This window comes from Grampus griseus (assembly GCF_964374135.1).
Source record: "Grampus griseus genome assembly, chromosome: 5".
NCBI classification, from domain to species: Eukaryota; Metazoa; Chordata; class Mammalia; order Artiodactyla; family Delphinidae; genus Grampus; species Grampus griseus.
The window spans coordinates 24,687,032-24,709,054 of record NC_138998.1 but is presented as its reverse complement, the minus strand read 5'-3'; the positions used below and the strand labels follow the sequence as shown (position 1 = coordinate 24,709,054).

General features: G+C 37.8%; 1 protein-coding gene across 1 annotated transcript in view; it reads right to left on the bottom strand.

Moving 5' to 3' along the window:
- ATR (ATR checkpoint kinase) overlaps window positions 1-19,421 on the bottom strand; it is a 102,658-nt gene extending 83,237 nt beyond the window's left edge. The window contains exons 1-10 of the mRNA XM_082655559.1: window positions 19,312-19,421; window positions 10,470-10,561; window positions 9,186-9,335; window positions 6,867-7,744; window positions 5,873-6,051; window positions 5,065-5,256; window positions 3,517-3,710; window positions 2,667-2,816; window positions 1,739-1,931; window positions 1,244-1,506 (exon numbers count right to left, since the gene is read on the bottom strand). Of these exons, the coding sequence (XP_082511685.1) occupies window positions 1,244-1,506; window positions 1,739-1,931; window positions 2,667-2,816; window positions 3,517-3,710; window positions 5,065-5,256; window positions 5,873-6,051; window positions 6,867-7,744; window positions 9,186-9,335; window positions 10,470-10,561; window positions 19,312-19,370 (2,350 nt within the window). The 5' untranslated portion in view covers window positions 19,371-19,421. The remainder of the gene's footprint in view (window positions 1-1,243; window positions 1,507-1,738; window positions 1,932-2,666; window positions 2,817-3,516; window positions 3,711-5,064; window positions 5,257-5,872; window positions 6,052-6,866; window positions 7,745-9,185; window positions 9,336-10,469; window positions 10,562-19,311) is intronic.
- Between the last annotated feature and the right edge of the window lie 2,602 nt (window positions 19,422-22,023).

Below are 22,023 nucleotides of genomic sequence, written 5' to 3'. Positions count from 1 at the left end.
TAAAATGACTAGTCACTTAGATTTTGTAGATCATTATATTACTGGGATAGATTTAAAAGCACATTTCACTAATCTAAAGAACTGTGAATTAAGGACAAGCTTAGCCTTACTGTTAATCTTACTTTGTTTTTACAGATTTATTTATTATTTATTTATTTTATTTATTTTTGGCTGCGTCAGGTCTTAGTTGCGGCATGCGGGATCTTTCATTGCAGTGCTCGGGCTCTTCGCTGTGGTGCACAGGCTTCTCTCTAGTTGTGGCATACGGGTTTTCTCTCTCTAGTTGTTGCGCGCAGGCTCCAGGAAGCACAAGCTCAGTAGCTGTGGCACAGGGGCTTAGTTGCCCCGCGGGTGTGGGATCTTAGTTCCCTGACCAGGGATTGAACCTGCGTGCCCTACACTGTAAGGCGGGTTTTCTACCACTGGATCACCAGGGCAGTCCCTGTTAATCTTATATTACATTACATTACATTACTAGATTTAGGGAGTCCTAGAAATCACCTGTCATACATTGTTTTGAAAACTTGAGGGCAAGTTGTAATTTATTACACAAACAAAGCAATCTTCCAAGTATGTGTATACATCTCATGCTCCCAACAAATCCATACACCATTACCATCGGAAAGCAGCAAAGATACAATCCATACTCCTCAGCTGGGCAAAGTATCTAACTATTTGAAGTTTTAAGGTCCAAAGTAGTGGCAGGGGACACATTAACAAGGTCCCTGGGATCACTGAAGAGGATACAGAATACTGAAACTCACAATATTGAAACAAACATCAGGTATGCCCCATTATACTGTCAAATCACAAAAGCATTTAGAAAATCTAAAAATTATTTCCATTGTTAGTTCTGTGATACAGTCTAATACCAGACATCCCTTTTATGAATGATCATTACCTAAGCATTGACTCTATCAAGCAACTCTAATTTTTTAAGGCTTTAGCCTAATTCCACCACTGATTTTAAAAACAGAGCTTAAATAGTTGTTTTTTTTTTTTTTTGTGGTATGTGGGCCTCTCACTGTTGTGGCCTCTCCCATTGTGGAGCACAGGCTCCGGACGCGCAGGCTCAACGGCCATGGGTCACGGGCCCAGCCGCTCCGCAGCATGTGGGATCTTCCCGAACCGGGGCACAAACCCGTGTCCCCTGCATCGGCAGGCAGACTCTCAACCACTGCACCACTAGGGAAGCCCTTAAATAGGTTTTAAAATATTAAATAAATCATAAAAAACCACTCACCAAGTTTCACAGGACTAGGTAATTTTTTTTTCAGTAGGAAAAGGAATGGCTTGCAAACAGACACTTTTAGTCGAGAAGATGAACATTCATGTTGAGAAGTGACTTTTAGGCTCTTACATAAGAGGTCAATACGTCTATGTTCAGAGAAAGGCTCTGATAAAGAACTTGTCAAATAAAACATGCCATGAAGTGTACAGACAAGCTGACCAAGTATAGATGCAAATTCTTTCTTGACAATGTCAGAATCATCTTTGACTTTATCTCTATGGGGAAAAAAACAAAAAGTACTAAACCTTCTTGCTTAATTTTGTGGTCTAAATAGTCTTGTTTAATTTGAGGCAAAAGTACTGGTAAAACAAAAGGTAGAAGGAAAAAATTTTTAATTCTAAAACTAAAAGCAATGTTTGTTCTATATACCCAGCAATAAACATAAATTTGCATATATGATATCTGTCCAATCAAGTTGTATATTCAAATTAAAATATTAATACATACATAAGAATCTTGGGAACTCTGTTATAAGAATTCTGCTGCTGTAATAAGATAAAAAATCCATTAATACAACTTGTCCGGATTACTTCATGGGAGCTCTGCAGGGCCCAGCTGTAAACTGCGGTTCTCCACTCAAGGTATATTCTTCTTGGAAAAAGAGTTAGAAGAAATACGCATCGTGACTGTGCCTGTGGTGCTGAAAAAATTAAGTCTATTAATCAAGATTTCTAAGTGTTAATTTTATACACACACACACACACACACACACATATTTATTCTCTGTTGTAAAGTCAAATAACATTTAAAATACATATAGTATTTAATTAAAAGCTCCTTTTCCAAAAATAAAGCATGTGCACTGAAAAAGGTCTATGCCCAATCTTACTAGATAATCATGGAAATCCAAATTGAAACACCCATCAGATAGCAAAAAACATATGTTTGTTTAGGTAGTTATGTCTCTGACATTCTTTCTTTCTTTTTTTTTTTAGCCGCACTGCGTGGCTTGTGGGATTTTAGCTACCTGACCAGGGATCGAACCTAGGCCTTCTGCAGTGAGAGCACAGAGTCCTAACCACTGGACGGCCAAGGAATTCCCTCTTTTTTTTTTTTTAAGATAACAAAATTTTAAAATTTGACAATGCCAAGTGCTGGTGAGGATATGAAACAACAGGAACTCACATATTCTGCTAACAGAAATATAAACTGGAATGACATCTTTGAAGAACAATGTTGGCAGAATAGAGTTGAGGATGTACAAATCCTACAATTTACTCCTTTCTATACATCTAACTCCTTTTTTTTAAATTATTAAAAAATGTACCTTCTTTTCTAATTATTGAAAAAATAGAAATGATAAGTGTTAGAAGTCCTATATAGAGATAAATGAAAAGAAAACAAATCACACATAAAGAATTTTGTGACCACTTACAGTAGCTATCTGAAATCCTCTGGCTTACTGTTAGAAGGCTGGTGGCAAATGTGGTCAACTTTAAAGAGCCATCAGAATGGGAACAAATCCACGGAAGCGAGAGCATTCCACATAAGTCTTCCAGGATATGATCTTCAAATGAAGTTTTTACTACAGAAATACACAATAGGTGATTAATTATACCTTTTCTTTAATCATATTTACCTGTGTCTTCTTTCAATAAAAAAAGACATTCTAAACATCTTTTACAAGTGGAATTACAGTAAACATTCAATAAACAGGGGTTCTTAACACAGAGATGATGTTCTGAGGTCTGTGAATTCAAAGGAATTAAATGTGACTTTATAAAAATATGCATTTACGGGGGCTTCCCTGGTGGCGCAGTGGTTGGGAGTCCGCCTGCCGATGCAGGGGACACGGGTTTGTGCCCTGGTCCGGGAGGATCCCAGCCGCGGAGCGGCTGGGCCCGTGAGCCATGGCTGCTGAGCCTGCGCGTCCGGAGCCTGTGCTCCACAATGGGAGAGGCCACAACAGTGAGAGGCCCGCGTACCGCAAAAAAAAAAAAAAAATGCATTTATATGTTTTTTAGGAGAAGAAGCATAGCATTCTTCAGAATCTCAAATCAAAAATTTTAAAGTTATAGTTTCTATTGACTGAAAAAGAATAAATCAAAATGTTAGACAAATAAATTTAGAACTTACAAATTACTCAGCTTAATAGAACTAAAGTCAAGAAAAAACTTTTGGGTAGTCCCAACAATTGCATATTTAAGCCTTAGGCAAAAGAGAAAACCTATTCTATACTGATTACCTTTTAAGGTTATTCTGATCTATTGGGTTTTTGTACTCACCTTGAATATACATCAAAGCATCATATATTTTTACCACTTTGTCAATAATTGCCTCCAGGTCAGGTTTCTGAACAGATTCTAACAAAGTCCTGCAGCTCTTAAGCACTTTTGTGTAAAAATCCAAAGACATCCAAGTTATCACTACTGAAGGTTTCTTCTTACATTTCTGTTTACAGTCCTTGAAATCACAGTAGCTGCAGTTAAAACATTTTTTAAGACATAGAATTAGAATGAATTTTGTTATAGTCAAAACTAGTACCGTAGTAAGCCAAAAGAAACTTTGAGTATGGGACTTCCCTGGTGGTGCAGTGGTTAAGAATCCGCCTGCCAATGCAGGGGATACGGGTTCAAGCCCTGGTCCGGGAAGATCCCACATGGTGCAGAGCAACTAAGCCCGTGCGCCACAACTACTGAGCCTGCACTCAAGAGCTCTCAAGCCACAACTATTGAGCCCACATGCCACAACTACTGAAGGCCACGCGCCTAGAGCCTGTGCTCCGCAACAAGAGAAGCCACTGCAATGAGAAGCCTGCGCACCGCAAGGAAGAGTAGCCCTGGCTCGCTGTAACTAGAGAAAGCCTGTGCGCAGCAGAAGACCCAATGCAGCCAAATATAAATAAACTAATTTAAAAAAATTGTGAGTATGAAACTAACCTATAACTTTAAACTAATTCAAAGTAAATGTGCATATTAATGAATGTATCATTATTATTTTAAGTTTAATCCCTTTATGCCTAAATCACTCAGGATTTGGTAAAGCTAATCTATGATACCTAAATGTGACACCACCAGGCTTTAAAATAACAGAAGATACGCCTGTGTAAACCGTTTCTTAATTATATGAGAAAGGCAGACTTCAACCTAATTAGCTATTCCTTCAAGTTATCTCAAATTCCAAATTTAATGCAATCTGAATTAATATAGTTTCTTTAAAATCTCCTTCATAACTTTGTATTAGCTAGTTAAGAGTCAGAAAATACAGAATAAATGATTATGTAAAAAATTAACCAGGAGTGTTGGTCTATAATGTGGCAGTAAAAATAAGACTAAATATTCAGAGGGGGTTCACACTTTGTTTCTTCTGATAATTAGCCTATATTAAGAATGCTAAACTGAAAATATACCTCTAACGAGTATTAAATTCCTACTTTTATGATCAAAGGGCAAAGTTCTCTTGACGAAACGTTTGGCTAGAAGAGCACTGGCTTCTGAGTTGTATAAAAATGTGTTCTACTTTTCTGCCCAGGAAAGTTAGTTTAGGCTTCAGACAAAAACGAGCCTCAATTTCTCTGAGCCTCAATTTCTAGTGTGTAAAGTGGACATGATAGCATTTACTTCATTCACAGAACTGTTGTAAAGATTAAATAAGATATGTACAGTACCTAACACAGTATCTGGCATTTAGCAGGTGCTCAAAAAAAAAGTTTCTATTTCACTGAAATGTTTGTGTTCTAAGGTCACAAAAATCAAGTGAATAAAGAGGTCTTCTAAAACAATAAATTCAAATTTATTACACAAAACCCACCCAGAAAATACAAGTTGTTTTACCAGTCCACGTTTTGATGAGAACAATGAACAGTACACAGAGCAGTCAGTTGTAGGATGACAGCGATTCCTTCTAAAGTCTCAATAACAGGATTCTTCAGGTTATTGAATTCAAGGAAAACCTGAAGGGACTCAGCCTTCTGTATCAGTGCACTCCATAATATGCTCTTTTTGTTCATATCCACATGTTTAGTTCTGTAATTAATTATAACCAGAGTATAAAGATATTCATATTCATATGAACTTACATAATTTTGCTCACATATGAAAAATATTTAAAACAAAAGATAGCATGTAATGGCAACTACTGAAATTTTTTTTTTTTTTGGCCACACTGTGCGGCTTCTGGGATCTTAGTTCCCCAATCAGGGACTGAACCTGGGCCACGGCAGTGAAAGCGCTGAGTCCTAACCACTGGACTGCCAGGGACCCTACAACTATTGAAATTTAAAACAACTTTTATAGTTGGCTGAAGCATGGGAATTCTTTGGCTACATTACAAAAAAATAGTTTGTTAACATTTTTTAAATTGCTTATAGATGTAAAGTCTCAGAGATTTTTCATGTATTAAAAAGTTAAATTAGGCAAGTAAAGACTTAAAAAGTCTTTCAAGTAACCATATTTAGCCATGAAATCTCTTATACTAGAATAGACTACAAGCACTATTAAGATATTTTAAGCATTCCTTTGACTACCTATAGAAAGAACAAATGTTCTTTGTGTATTTAAGTCAAAGCACTTACGTAAAAATGATTTTTAAGTGACTAAAGTTTTATTAAGTGGCTAAATACAAACTGAATGAAGGTCATACTCCTCTGTCTGTTTTGGTGCTCTTTTGGAAGAGTTAAGAGATGAGCTGAGTCGACGCCTTTTGGGTGACAGTCCATCGCTATTACTGCTGAGGTTTTCCTGTTGAATTTGGCACTGAACCTCCTCAATGATTTCCATACTTTCCATTTTTAAGGCTGCATAAAGTGGGCCCAACAAATACTGAGAAAGCAAAAATAATTTAAAAAACTAATTCTTAGAAAATAAGTTTATATTATTCATAGCAAAAATGCATTAGGTAGTAAGATGTCAAATAAGGTAAATTATTTTCAGAGTCTCATCAGACAAACAAAAACCTAAGTTAATCTATATTATTTCAGTCTATACATCGACATATGTATAGTTCTATATCTAGAACTATGGTCTATAGTCTTAGAAGGCCTAAGACAAATCCTTCTCTCTATAACCTGTTTTTCCCTAAACCAAAATGACACAAAGAAAAATTCTACAAGGGAATTACTAACTTCTTTTATACTACAAATCTAGCAAGACTTACAGATAAAATAAACTAAAATATTTAATCAATTTATTGTATATCTATTTTATTGTAGTGTCTCCCACAGTCCAAATAGAAAAAAAAGGCATAATTTGGCATGACTAGTACTATATACCCATAGGTTTTCTAGAAGTGACTGATTATAACCTGTCAAAGAAAAATCTATGTGAGTGCTCAAAGTTTTTGCAATGAAGTTGATAACTGGCTCCTTTTTAATTAATAATGCAACGAACATGTTTACACTTCACAAACTCTACTTTAAAACTCCATTGGCAGTTCATTACCAATGTAGTGCACAAATGTTTCTAAAATCAAATTAAAAATCCATAATAGGAAGCCACAATAGATTATGAAAATCATCCCATTCTGAATGTACATTATTAAAGATATTTTATTTTCTCATTATTAATCTTGCATATATGCATACACTTAAATTAAGAACAAATTACATGCTTAACAAGTAACCTTACAAATGACTTACCTCTGCATCTACCTGAACTCCAAGCACATCCACAAGAGCTCTACAAATATTTCTCACGTGAACCTTCCTGACTTGTAAAGCAGATTCATACCCAGCTGGCACATATCTAAGGAAATACTGCAGTAAATGGCACAAAGCTGCTTTTAGCAAATCAGACTTAAGCTGCATAAGCACACCATCTTCAAACATGACACAGAGTTTTTCTAGCAGCATATTTAAATAGACAGGCTCAACATTTCTATAAGCTTCTGCTTCAAAGGGGAATAGTGTCTTTATCAGCTTTGACAATGGCTCTTCATAGAGTTTCAATTGGTCAGCATCCATTTCTACAAGGTGTTTTAATAATTCCAAAAATGAGCTGAAAAAAGCGCTGGCTGGTTGTGCCGGTAGTCCTCCAAGCTCAAAGAGTTCAGTTAAAAGGCTAATTGCTAAGGATTTAACTTTTGGACTACCATACTCTAGCAGAACACAAACTATCCGCCAAAGTAAGAGTTCTTGCCTTCTAAAAAACACAATTGCAATAATACGAATAAGAACCGTTAATAAAGTGACTTCGATAAACTCTAAATTTTGCATGTTCATGAACTGCAAAGGAGCTGGTTGTAAATACCCTACATGTTCATCTAATTGACTTAAAAATCGGCTAACTACCACTGGCCATTCCACAAAGTGTCCCGTTGCATCTCTTTCGTGGAGGTAAATCAAATCTTCAAAAAGATATAATAATTCCTTCGTCAGTACTCCAAAAATGGCAGGACTCTTGCTTTTAAAAAGAAATAATAATGAGCAGATGACTTCACAGATTTTTTTGTGTAACATGTGACAGGATGGAGTTGCTGCAATCCGTAGAAGTCTTGTTATGATCCAGTTACTGAATTCTTTGAAATAAACAAACAAAAAAGATTAAATAAATAAATACATCAGAGTGCCAATCAATTTGCTAAATGCTTGATGATTTATTTTTAAAGTGTAAACTTCACTAACAAAATAGTCTAAAACATTTCCTACACAATGGAAACATATTATAATAATTTAGAATACCAATTTTGGTGTCAGACAAGTTCCTAGCTCTCCACTTATCAGTCGTGTGAACTTTTCATTTCTCTAAACTTCTGTAACTTCATCTATGAAAGGGGAATAATGACACCTACTTTATATGCTACCCTGATCAAGTAAGATGATATATTTGAAATCTCAGCATAGTGCCTCAAGTTAAATAAAGGCTCAATAAATAGTAATTATCACTCCTTCAACAAATATTATTGAGTAGTGACTCTGTCTCAGATGCATAAGAACAAATCAGTCATAGTCCTGTCCTCCTGAATCCTATAATATAGTTTCTCAAACTTCTTAACTGCAACTAAGAGATATATTTTATATCACAACCCAGTATACATATGCATATTTTTAAAATTTAAATATGTGAAACAAAAGTTTCATGTACTTATTACATGTACATTGCATGTACTTATTACATGCAATGTACTATGATATTTTCTAGTCAATTATATTTCATCTTCAATACCCACTAAATGGGTTATAACCTGTTTTTTAAAAATCAGTGTAGCAAAGAATATTAGACAAACAGATATTTATAATATAGTTTAAAAACTACTATGATAGAAGAAATATAGAACACCCTATACTAACAGCATAAAGAGAGCAACTAAGCCAGTCCTAGAGTAGGCAGTCAGTAATGGTCAGAAAAGACTTTTGAGAGGACATACTATCAAAGTTGAGTCTTAAATTCAAGCAAACAATTTTTTAAATACTCTATGCATTGTACAGAAAAAGAAAAAGCTATGTGCTTTACACCTCTTTATGAGGAAGCCAATAAAGAGACAAAAGTAGCATTTTAGGCTTGAGGGCCATATGATCTCCATGTCCACTACTCAGTGTTGCCTTTGAAGTAGTTGCAGACAATAAGTAAACGAATGATCATGGCTGTGTTCCAATAAAACTTGTTCACAGAAACAGGCGGCCAGCCTGTGGGCCATGGTTTGCTAACGCCTGATCTAGAAGAAAGAGATTACCAAAATCAGAAAAAAGAAAACTTCTAAAGTTTTCAATGGCATATGAACATATTCAATTACTTCCACTCCATTCTGGGTACCTAGTTCATAATAAAAGAAAACAATAAGGATGCATGAAATAAAACTAACCATTACCATTTTGCTCCCTCAGTTTATACCAAATTTGACAAAAATATGTATAACAATGTGTATATTGTTATATTTATAATGTTATATTTCAGAAGAGCAGAAGAGGGTAGAAATCATAGAAGAAATTGAAAATGAATGCACAAACAGCAGGACTTACCAATACAACTGCCTTTGGCCTCATTTTGTCCATGGCTTCCATTCACATTTACAAACATAAGTGGGGAGGACTTCATGATATGCTGGATGAAATCAAGCAACATCACAGAGGTTGGCTGAGAGTCAGTCTTCTTTACAAGTTCTAGAGCAACTAAAACAATAAAAGATTCATTTTAAAGAGTCATGACAAATTAAATGGCAGTGCTTTTAAGAAACTAAACTTTGGTGACAAGAATTATGTCCAACACAGTGCTCATGATAAACCGATGGGGCTAAAAACACACTACAATCCTATCTTTCTAATTTTAAATGTTTAATAATCACATGTATTCATCTGTTATATATCCATTCACCAAACATATGCTATAGGCCTACAATACGCCTGGCACTGTGTGAAAATCTGAGGATTAAAAAACCCTCAGAATCAGGTGAGGGAGTCAGACAAATAAACTAGTCATTATATGTTAACTGCACTAATCTACAAAAGAGGAAACAAGTGTCTGGGAATATGCCTGAAGGAGTTGATTCCTAGATGATGAGGAGTTGGTCAAACAGACAGGGTAAGGACAAGTGGTCTAAACAGATGGAGTACCATATGAAAACACATCCTGCAAGTATTCAGTAGTCATTTGTTATTTTTCAGGAACGTATAATTTTACTGATTGAAAAAGAAAGGCTAAATGACTATTGTTAAGTCATGAAATCTGTGTCAAATTTGGAATTAAATTTATAAACCATGAGCCAAATGCCACTCTGTATTATCCCTTCCACGTAATTTTAACAGACATGACACATATGACACCATCTTGCCAAGTTGGTAATATTTGTCTTTTAGATTGCCACAAACAGGAAATAGTTGATTCGACAACTCACAGAATCTTATTACCTCCCATAGACAAAGGTGCCAACCCTTATTTAAAGAGTTTTTTTTTTAATGGCATTTGCTGTTTCTCAACCACTGACACAAGACCTAGCTAAAACAGAACTGGCCAAATATTTTTACCTATAATAATATCATATATCAAAGAAGAACTCATAGCAAGCAGCAGAAAATCTAGATAACAAAGAGGAAAACAGAATTACTTTAAAAGCCTAAATCACATTAGGCCTAAATCACATTATGTAACAAGTAATATTGTAAAGAACTTGCTTGAAAATAGTAACTAACATAAACACTAACTATATACCTAAAATTATATGGAGAAAAATGCTAGTATAATGTGTATACATGGAAAAGAAAACAATTTAAGTTATAAAATTTATATCAGAAATAATTGTTTCTTACCAACATTTACATCTGTAAGTATTCGGTCAATGAACTGACAAAGAATTTGTCTTGGCTTCTGTACAACAGTATTATATTCCTCTGGACTGGAACTAAAATACAAATAAAATGTTATTAACCCTTAAAGGGACTCACAGTGTCATTTGTAAAAAATTCTCTAAAATTGAACTTATCAAATGTGCTTAGTTTTAATGTTGACACTGATAGTATTCTTCTGCAAAGTATCCAATCTGCAAACTCTAGACCTGCCCTGCGCAATATGGACTCTCAACCACTGCGCCACCAGGGAAGCCCCATTTTCTCTTTTATTGTAAGTTTGAAACTTTCCACAATAAAAATTCAATAAATGTTAGGGAAAAATACACATATTGAGTCTTAAGAACAATCATGAAAAATAATATTAAAAGGCGATAGGGCCTCCCTGGTGGTGCAGTGGTTGAGAGTCCACCTGCCAATGCAGGGGACGCGGGTTTGTGCCCCGGTCCTGGAGGATCCCACATGCCGCGGAGCGGCTGGGCCCGTGAGCCATGGCCGCTGAGCCTGCGCGTCCGGAGCCTGTGCTCTGCAACGGGAGAGGCCACAGCAGTGAGAGGCCCGTGTACCGTAAAAAAAAAAAAAAAAAAAAAAAAAAATCAAAAGGAGATACAATAATTAAGCAGAGGAAGAGTATCCTAGAATCCTGAATGAACTCAACTTGAGTTCCATGATTTGTGTAAATAACCAAGGAATAGAACATAATAATAGAAAGCCTGTGTTCCACCACATAATGAGGAATCATACAGTTATTCGTGTAATCAACAAACATTTACTGAGTACCTATAATGCGCCACACAACACATCAGAAGCTACTGTTGGGAAGGTGAAAGACGACAGTTTAATGGAGGAGATTGATAAATCAATCTAGCCCTCTATCCAGGCTGGATTATGAGGCCATTCACCCAAACAGTTAACACAGGTGGAAGCACACATACGGGAAGAAAAAAAATTCAGTTTTAGAAATACTGAGTTTAAGGTCTCAAGGGAACAACTAAGTGGAATGTCCAAAAGATTTTTGGAATTACAGTTCTAGACCTCAAGTCCTAGCCTAGAGATATAGATTAACTTATCGATATATAATAGTACATAACAAGCAAGGCTAAACACATTGTATTATTTCATATTTCACAAGAAATAAGATAGGGATATTAGACCCTAATTTGCATATGTGGAGACTGGTGCTTACAGAGATTATATAATCTACCACTATTAGAGCTAGTAGTAGTGGAAGCCTTGGATATGAACGCAAATGTAATAAGTAATAAGAAAGCCAGAGAGAACCCAAAGTTAAGGTTAGTAGAGGCACGAGGAGAAAAGGAAAGGGCCAGAGAAAAACAATGAGAGATGTGTTCTAGAATCCAAGGAGGTTAGAATTTTAAGGAGGGAGTTGTCCACACAATCAAATAAAACTAGTTTGTTAAAATGTCCTTTGGATATATTTTTTTATTATGGTAAAATACACTTAACATAAAATTTACCATTTTAACCATTTTTAAGTGTACAGTTCTGTGGCATTAAGTACATTCACATTATCCTACACCATCACCACCATCCCTCTCCAGAACTTTTTCATCTTCCCAAAGTGAAACTCTACTCATTAAACAATACCTCCCCATTCCCCCGCCGACAATTCTGTCTCTATGAATTTGACTACTTACATCTACACGTTGAATCCTATATTTGTCCTCTTGTGACTGACTTATTTCACTTAGCATACATCTTCACAGTTCATCCATGTTGTAACGTGTCAGGATTTCCTTCCTCTTTAAGGCTAGATAATATTCTACTGTGTTTATACCACATTTATTTATCTATCCATGTTTCCATAGACACTTGGATTGCTTCCACCTTTTGGCTACTGTAACTAATGCCTCTATGAACATGGGTGTACAAGTATCTGTTTCAGTCCCTTTCAATTATTTTGGGTGTATACCTAGAAGTGGAAATGCAAGATCATATGGTACTTCCATGTTTAGTTTTTTGAGATACTGCCATACTGCTTCCACGGTAGCTGCACCATTTTACATTGCTACCAACAACTTACAAAGTTCCAATTTTTCCTTATCCTCACCAACACTTGTTGGTTTTGTTGTTGTTGTTTTAAAATAGCAGCCATCCTCATGGGTCTGCAATGGTATCTCATTGTACTTTTGATTCACAATCCCCTAATAATTAGGGATGTTGAACATTTTTTCATGTGCTTTTTGCCCATTTGTCTTTCTTCTTTGGAGAAAGTCTATTTAAGTCCTTTCCTCATTTTTGAGAGTCTCATACTCTACTGACCCTTTCCTCATTTTTAAATCAGGTTGCTTTTTGTTGTTGATACTGGGCTGTAGTTCTTAATATTTTGGGGATATTAACTCCTTATCAGATATATGACTTGCAAACATTTACTTTCATTCCATAGGTTGTCTTTTCACTCTGTTGATACTGTCCTTTGCTGCACAAAAGTTTTAAATTTTGATAATTTTTAATTTTAAATTTGATCTATTTTTTCATACGCTGTCATGCTTTTGGTGTCATAGCCAAGAAGTTACTGCCGAATCCAACGTCGGGAAGCTTTTCCCCTAAGAGTTCTCTTCTAAGAGTTTTATAGTTTCACATTTAGGTCTTTGATTCATTTTGAGTTAATTTTTTTATGTCCTTTGGATTTTAAAGTTTTAGTGTAGAGATAAAGGCAGAAGCCAGATTGCAAAGGGTGAAAAACAGATGAAATGTGAATATTGAGAATAGCATGCTCTCTCTAAAGCTTGACCATGGAATGAAGAGAAGAATTGGGAGTCAGTGGTAACTAAAGGAATATATGAGGTCAAGAGGGTTTTGTTTTGTTTCCCTTAAGATGGAAAGACTTGAACAATTGATTCTTGAAATTTGGCTTTCCTTCCTGGGACCATGTATAAGTAAAGAGATAATCCTTGGACAGGATGATTATCATTAATCCTAATGACAATCATTAATATATATTTATTAATACAGGAGGAAAGGATGAGTACAGACTTTAATAATACAATAAATTCAAAACACAAATAAAACCAGATGCCCTGCTTCAAGGAAGTCACTGGGGAGAGGGTAAGAAAGCACACAAATAATTTTAATCAGGTGTCATATACACCCAAAGCAGGAAATAACTAGCTCTGCAGAGAGGATTCATGGAAAGTTGTGTATAAATGATTAGCTCACTCCATCACTTCTACTGACAAAACAGCTGAGGATATAGTAGGTAATCTGGTTATTTACACAAAATAAAATTATGTATTTCATATAAATAACAACTTATAACATCCACATAGTACTATAAATGTACATGTTTTCCCACTTAAACAATGCTGAAAGAAAAAATGAGGTTAATTATTTTCTTGATTATTCAATCACAAAGTCCAATCCTAATTGATTACGTACAGGATCCAAGGCATCTACAGCTAATAACTGCCATGATGGAAGTGGTCCTGGTACATAGTAAACACTCCAAAAAATTTTGCTGAATGAATGAACGGTTCATAAGAATCTTTCTGCATCTTGTGTCTCCTTCATCCTTAATGTATAAACTTTTTCGGACCTGTGGAATATCTATCTACCTGTTCTCTGCCACTAGACCACAGGCTCCTAGAGGTGGAGACTATGTTTTATTTCTCTATGAATTCCTGCAGCACCACTAGACCATAAGCTCCTGCAGGAGAGAAAATGTGTTTCACTTCCCTTTGCATCCCCTATACCACACCTAGAACTGTGTCTTGCTTGATAGAAAACAACTAAGTTACTGAAGTTAATAAATATTTGCAAGTAATATAAACTCTAGGTGTACAGAATCGAAGAACAAGTAGTTGTATTTATACGTGAAAGAGAAAAAATTTTGTGTTTCTTATCTTATTTAAACCAGCACTGACCAATAGAAATACAATGCAAGCCACATGCTTAGTTTTAAATTTTCTAGTAGTCACATTAAGAATGTAAAAAGAAACAGGCAATTTTAATCCCAATAATATATCCGAAATATTATCTGAACATGTAATAATATAAAAATTATTAATGACATTGTTTACATTCCTTTTGGAGGGGGGTGGTAATTAAGTCTTTGAAACCCAGTATCTTACATTTAGAGCACATCTCAGTTTAGATTAGCCACATGTGAAACGCTCAGTGGCAACATTTGGCTGGTGTCCATAGTAGGTTATAGGACATCACAGATTTAAATATAACAAAAAAAATTTTAAGTCTGAAATTACAAGATAACATGAATTGTTTTAGACAAAGTCAGGAGATTTTGTCATAAACCAAGTGTAATTTGACGAGTGTCATTTAAAAATGTTAATGAGGAGGTTTGTGGTGGAGAGGAACCAGGATTGTGGCTGGTGGTCAGAGTTTCCTATAAAGTAACTCTGTAAAAAAGGTTATGCATTCATATTTCATTTGCATAATTTTTAAAAATCATTTTTTTTATAAAGGTGAAGTGATTGTCATTTATTAGATGTACTATCAGAATAAAGAAATTCATGGAAGAGTAAGGATTTCTTATTTTGCAACCTCTACCTTGGTACTGAGCTAAGAGGGTATACTTTTTCAAAAGTATACAGTAACATTTGGGTGGTAATTTATCACATAAAGTTTGGATACATTTAACAAACACTTGAAAACCTCCCGTGGGGCAAGTATCAAACGCCAGGAAAACCAAGGTATCATATATCTGCCCTAAAAGAATTCGTAGTTTAAAGGACAAAAAAGTAAGCAGGCAGTTTTAACACAGCATGGTTAAGTGTTAATAGAGCCAAGATAGAACGTAAGAGGGACACTCAGCCCTGAGCAGGACCTATCAGTCAAGGCTCCCTGGAGGAGGTGACACAAAGCTGAGTCCCTAGGGGGCTAGGCAGGTAAAATAAGGAAAGGAAGGTGAGTATTCCAGCAGAGGAAACAACATGTGCAAAGGGTCAGGAACAAGAACATAAGCTGCTCTAGAAACTGTCAGAGGTTCTACATGGCCAAAGAACAGGGAGGTAGTATCTGGAAATGAAGCTGAAGAGGGAAGATAAGGTCAAAGCGCAAAGGACTAACAAGTTTGAATTTTGTACTGAAGGCAATGGGACACTGAAGGGTTTTAAGCAGGTGAGTGAAGGTTAAACATGTTTCTAAAACATGAATTCAATTACATTATTTCTCTGTTTAAAACACCCCAATGGCTTCCCACTGAACTTAAAATAAAATCTAATTCCTCATTCTGCCCTATAAAGTGCTAAAGGATCTGGCCTCTGCCTACTCTTCCATCCTTAATACTACTCCCATCTTTGCTCCCTATGTTCCAGGCTTCTTCCTCCTCTTTAAAAAGTAGCCTCATTCCCACCTACAGATCTTTGTATTTTCTATTCCATCTCAGACACTTCTCCTCCCAGTTTCACATGACTGGCTTCTTCGCACCATCCAAACCTCCTCTAGTGGCTAATGTTGCTGCTCCCCAGCCCCTCATCTCCCTCTCATTTCCCATTTAACATTTTAATGGCAACTATCACTGTTGGAAAAGATCTTGTGATTACAAAGTAATTTTAAACAGGAAGGTCAGAGAAGCTTCTTGGAAATGACAACTGAATGGAACTAGCCAGTGTTCAGAGAGAAGAAACGAGTGCAAAGGAATGAAGGCAGGAATGATCTTGGTGTATTAAAAAAAAATAAAGCGAATGTCATTGGAGTAGAGTGAGCAAGGGAGGGATGAGGTAGGCAGGATGAGCAAGGCCATGAGGTCAGAGGTAGGCAGAGGCCAGATTGTGGCAGACCTTAGAGGCCCTGGGAAGGAATTTGGATTTTATTCTAAGTATGCTGGAAAACCAAAGGAAGATTTTGAGCAGGGGAGTAATGTTATATAATCTACAATATGATTTATAGTTGTAAAAATCACTTTGGTTGCTAAGTGGGAAATCCACTGTAAGTGGGTAAAAGTGGAAATGGAAAGATCAGCTGAGAGGTTACTGTAATAGTCCAGATAAGAAATTTTGGTGATAGCAGTGGAGATGGTGAAAAGTGTTTTTTTTTTTTTTTGCGGTACATGGGCCTCTTACTGTTGTGGCCTCTCCCGTTGCGGAGCACAGGCTCCGGACGCGCAGGCTCAGCGGCCATGGCTCACGGGCCCAGCCGCTCCGCGGCATGTGGGATCTTCCCGGACCGGGTCACGAACCCGTGTCCCCTGCATGGGCAGGCAGACTCTCAACCACTGCGCCACCAGGGAAGCCCAAAAAGTGTTTTTAAAGGTACAGTTGACAGGACTTGCTGATGGATTATTAAGGGGTAAGGGAAAAAAAAAATCAAGGATAATTCTTAGGCTTTTGGTTCCTACATTTACAATAAGCTGGGGAAGGAACAGGTTTAAGGACAACAAATCAGCAGTTCTGCTTTGGATATGTTAATTTTCATTTCTGAGTATAGATGTTGAGTAAGCAACCTAATATATATCTCTGGGCTAGAGTGATAAATTTGGGAGTTATCAGCATATAGATGGTATTTTAAGTTATGGGACTAGACAAAGTTACTGAGGAAGAGAGTGAAGATGGAAAGAGGACTAATGATATAGCCCGAAAGCACATACGGAGTCAAGAATGATTCCTAGATTTCCAGTCTGGAAAAATAAGTGAGCACGGTAGATATCCCTACCTCAGTGAATAAGAGGAATTAAAAAAAAAAATCAAAAAGAAAAACCACTTGGGATATGCAGAGAATTTAAATTGGATATATTGAGTCTTAACTGCATATAGGACACCCAGGGAACAAATGGGTTATGCTAACATAGTCTGCCAGTATACAGTTGCATATATGGTTCTAGATGAAAGAAACATGGCTTGGAGACACAGATTTGGAGTCATCAAATAGCAGGTGGTAGTTGAAGGCAGGAAGAGTGGATGAGATCACCCAGAGAGACTAGGCAGAGAAAAGAGTGCTAACAGAAAATAACACTGAAGCAAAATTTATCCCTGAGAGACAGAGGAAGAAGAGCCCACACATTAAAACAGTAACATCTTACTTTTTTCAGATATCTAATTGCCATGGTCAATGAAGAAAAAAAAAAACAACTGAGGAGACAAGGTCTTGATGGCTTGAATCTGAAACCCAGCTCTAATACTAACTGCTATCTCTCTGACTTTGGTACTTCAATTTCTGTGACTCTGATTCTTAATAAACAGTGATAATATTTGCTCCATTCTATATCATGGAGATACTGTGAGACTGAATAAGCTTGAATGAAGCAGTTGCAATGAAAAAGTCATGACAAGTAAAAACTATTATCAGACAATTCACTACGGGTCAGTTTTTCTATTCCATCTCTTAGAATGGCTACAAATGAGTGAAAGGTAACTATAAGCTCTGTTGATGAAAGCGACTAAAAATAAATCCAAGATCCTATTATTTTTACTAACAAGTATCATAGAGAAAGAAAGAAAAGGGAAGAGAAGTACTAATCAGCAAATTCTATATTAAAGCAAGGTGGGAAAAGTACACTGAGCTTCACATCGAGCCTGAAAGATGACATGTGTACATCAACTTCCTATATGAACACTTGCCTTCATCTTCTTTTAGAAAGGTAGATGTTACTTTACAAAATGTTAACACAAGTATGCTTGCAACATTCATACAAAGCGGAAAAAAATCATACACATAACAATATGATGATTCAGTTAAGACAAGTATGGTCCCTTCATTTATATCCTCTTATGTATGTAATCGAGGAAGACTAAATGTCAGTGTCTCTGTACGGTCAACAAGTGGAGATGGACACAGCTGCACTGCAAAAAGAAAGGGAATTAAATATCCCATGGGCTTAACGTCAGCTGTGGCTGTGTGCTAAGTTTCCAACCAGTTCAAGAAATCGGAAAGCAACTATTCCAATTGATAGTTCAACTGCAGCAGTGGTACAAGCTCACTTATTTTCTGTTCACAGTGGGTTACAAATATTTTCTTTTTAAAAAAGCAAACGAACAAAAACCCTGCCTTCTCGTCTTTAGGTCAGGTTTAGGAAAGGCTGTGTGTGTCCTGAATGGGGGCAGCAGCCATCAACATCTACCTACTCTCTTCGGGCAGAATACTGGTTTACACGATTTTACTCTTGGGTTTACAGAAAGGAAAAAAAAAAAAAGAGCTTTTGCAAATGGAACATTATCTTCAAATGTTGGCAATACTCTGTGCACATTTATATTCTGTGGATTTTGTGGCCGATCCCTGGGGTTTCTAACTAAAATAACGGATTGAGGACTGGATGATCGATATGAAAGGGGTCCCATCTCCAGAATGGCATATGGTTTCACTTAGAAACGAACTTTTCCTAGCAACTGGCCTTCCTTGACAGAAATCAGAACTAGTGATTTTTCTTCCGAGGGTAGTTTTGGGTCAAAACGTAAAGGTAAAAATCAATCCCTCCACCAGCGATCATAAAGCACAGAAACTAGGGAAAGTCCATGCGTCAAGTACTCCATGTAAGGAAAGAGGCTTTCAAGAAGCAAATGAATGTAGGAAAGTGACCAGAAAGTGTTCGGAAGGGACCTTTCCCTCCCGCTGCGGAGGCAATCCCCCTGGGGTTGGGGGGGGGGGGGGGAGAGGGACGAGCTCCCCGGCGCCGCTGAGGTAAAGTGGGGCCAGCCGACTACCCCTCCCCTCGGATCCGCAACCCGCAGGTCTGCGGCGACGCCCCGCGTCCTTTCAACGGCCTCTCTGAGGGAGAAGCGCTCAAGTCAGCGGAGGAGCATCTCCACAAGGGCCGCGGCCTGGGTTAGGGGATCGGAGCCGGGACGTGCGTGGCTGGGAAGGGAGAGCACGTGAGACGCCGGCCCGGCCCTACCTGCCCAGCTCCCGCAGGGCCGGGATCATAGACGCCAGCTCCAGGCCATGCTCGCCCATGGTGAGGACGCGAGGCACTCTTCAACCACGCCGAGGCGGGCTCCTGGCGTCTCCTCAGCTCTCTCTGGTGAAAAAGCGCGGCGCACGACGGGGGCTCGCAGGGCCCAAAACTCCTCCCGGAAGCCGCGGCCGACCCGCTCTCCAGGCCAGAGTTCTTTTCCGCGTAGGACTTGAGGGGGCGGGGCAAGGGGCGGGGCAAGGGCGGGGTGCGCTCCGGTCAAATTTCCAGCGTTGGGGGCGTTCTGAGCCGGGAAAGCTCCGCAGGCGAGATTCGCGAGAGTTTTGGTTTTTGCGGTCCTGCTCTGTCACTCACTCCCAGCCTGAGCGGCTCAGATAAGACAGACCCCTGGATCTGGGGAGGAAAGGGGCGTGGTGGGCACCAGCGCAGAACGCCTCGCATCACAAATGTGAAGACTGAGACAATTCAGCAACTAAAGGCCCAGGATTAGACCGCAGGTCTCTCCGCGGAGTCACACCTCCAGGTCCCTCATTTTCTACCACTCTCTTGGCATCCTTTCTGAGAGATACGGGGCAAAAGATGGGCTCCTCCTTGTCCTTTTTGTTTCAGCAGGGTTTTTTTTGTTTCTTTGTTTTTCCCAACTTGAAGTCTCCCTTAGGTTTCCTTGAGGATTCTCCCAACGTTTAATATTTAAAAAGAGGGTTGAATTATATTTATTTGTGTCTCATTTAGTCAGCAGCAGTACTATGTATTTCTATGTCACCATTACGGGCATCTATTAGCTATGATTTAATTTTTAAAGTAAAATCAGTGGCTTTTGGCTGTAGACATTTCCAACCTCAACCCAGTTTGTTTATACGAAAAATGGTCATCATAAGAAGCTGTTAACATGTCAAAATTATGTAGTTAATCAGGCAAGGCCATGCAGTGTGCTTACATTGGTTCCTTACACATGAGAATAATCGTTATACAGTATGCTAAAAAAAATCAAAGTGATGGAGTGACAGACAGCCAAATACGCTTCCGCCTCAGGGATTTTGCATTTGCTGTGCCCTTTGCCTTGACCTTAAACACCCCTCTTTCATCACCCCTCTTCAGATGTTTGCTGAAATGTCACCAGAGAGCACATAGACTAGCACACTTACACTCACACTCTTTTCCCCTCCATCCTGCTTTATTTTCTTCACAACACGTAGAACCAAATTATATACTATTTTATTGACTGTCTCCTCCAATTAGAATATAAGCTAAAATCCTGAGAGCAGGATTTTGTCTGTTTTATTCACTGCTTAGATACTCGGGACCTAAAACAGTGCCTGGTACATAGACGGTGTGTACTAAATATTTGTAAAATTGTGGAATGCTATAGTGGGAAGAACATGGGATTAGAAGTTGAAGCCCTGTGCAAGTTCTCATTTCACCTGCTAGCAACTATAGTTATTAAAGTTACTCAGTAAAGTTACTTAACCTCTCTGTACTTCAGTTTTTCATCTATAAAATGAGATTAGTAATATCTATCTTGTAAGATTACAGTAAAGATTAAATAAGAGGGGCTTCCCTGGTGGCGCAGTGGTTGAGAGTCCGCCTGCCGATTCAGGGGACACGGGTTCGTGCCCTGGTCCGGGAAGATCCCACACGCCGCGGAGCCGCTGGGCCCGTGAGCCATGGCCGCTGAGCCTGTGCGTCCGGAGCCTGTGCTCCGCAACGGGAGAGGCCACAACAGTGAGGCCCGCGTACCGCAAAAAAAAAAAAGATTAAAAAAGAGGTGGTAGTGCCCTACAGTGGAATACCATTTCTTAGTTAAAATGAAGTATGAATTCTGAAAACGATGTTGAGTGAAAAAGAAAGCAAATGGCAAAGGGATACATAACAATATTAAATCACATACCATTTTAAAACCACAAAATAAGACTTTTAGTGAGTGAATTTTGTATACATACATATATGATAAAAGTATAAAAACATGGTTGGGAAGGATATACATCAACTCCAGGAGAGTTGTACCTTGCAGAGGGAGAGAAGGGAATGAAATGAGAAGGTTTCAACATATCTGTGAAGGCTTTCTTTTAATAGGATTGGATTAACCATGACAAATCTACAATTTGTTATATTTGGATGACGTGCTGATCTCTCCCAAATTCTTCCTTCTGTTCAGATCTCTCTCTGAGCTTTATATTTCATTATGTCTTCCTTTTTACTGAATTATTTTCCCTTGAATTTTTCCCAGGTATTTTATTTTATTTTATTTTCTGCCATGTGGCACGTGGGGTCTTAGTTCCCCGATCAGGGATCAAACTCGCACCCCCTGCATTGTAAGCGCAGAGTCTTAACCACTGGACCGCCAGGGAAGTCCCCCCAGGCATTTTATTTCTGTTTAAATTTTTATTATGGAAAGTTTCAAATATATACAAAAGTAGAGAGAGTAGAATAAGGACCCCCTCCTTATGCCCATCATCCAACTTCAACAACTATCAGCCTATGACCAGTCTTTGTTTCATCTATAACTACCCCTCCCATTTCCCCTGTCTCTAATTGGATTATTTTAAGGAAAATCTCTGACAACTCATCAATTTATCTGTAAACACTTTATTTTGTATCTCTTAAAGATAAGGACTAAATTCTACCTACTAAATATCAAACCCATCCACTTCCCTCCAAATCCCATTATCACCATTCTAGTTTCAGACCATCGCT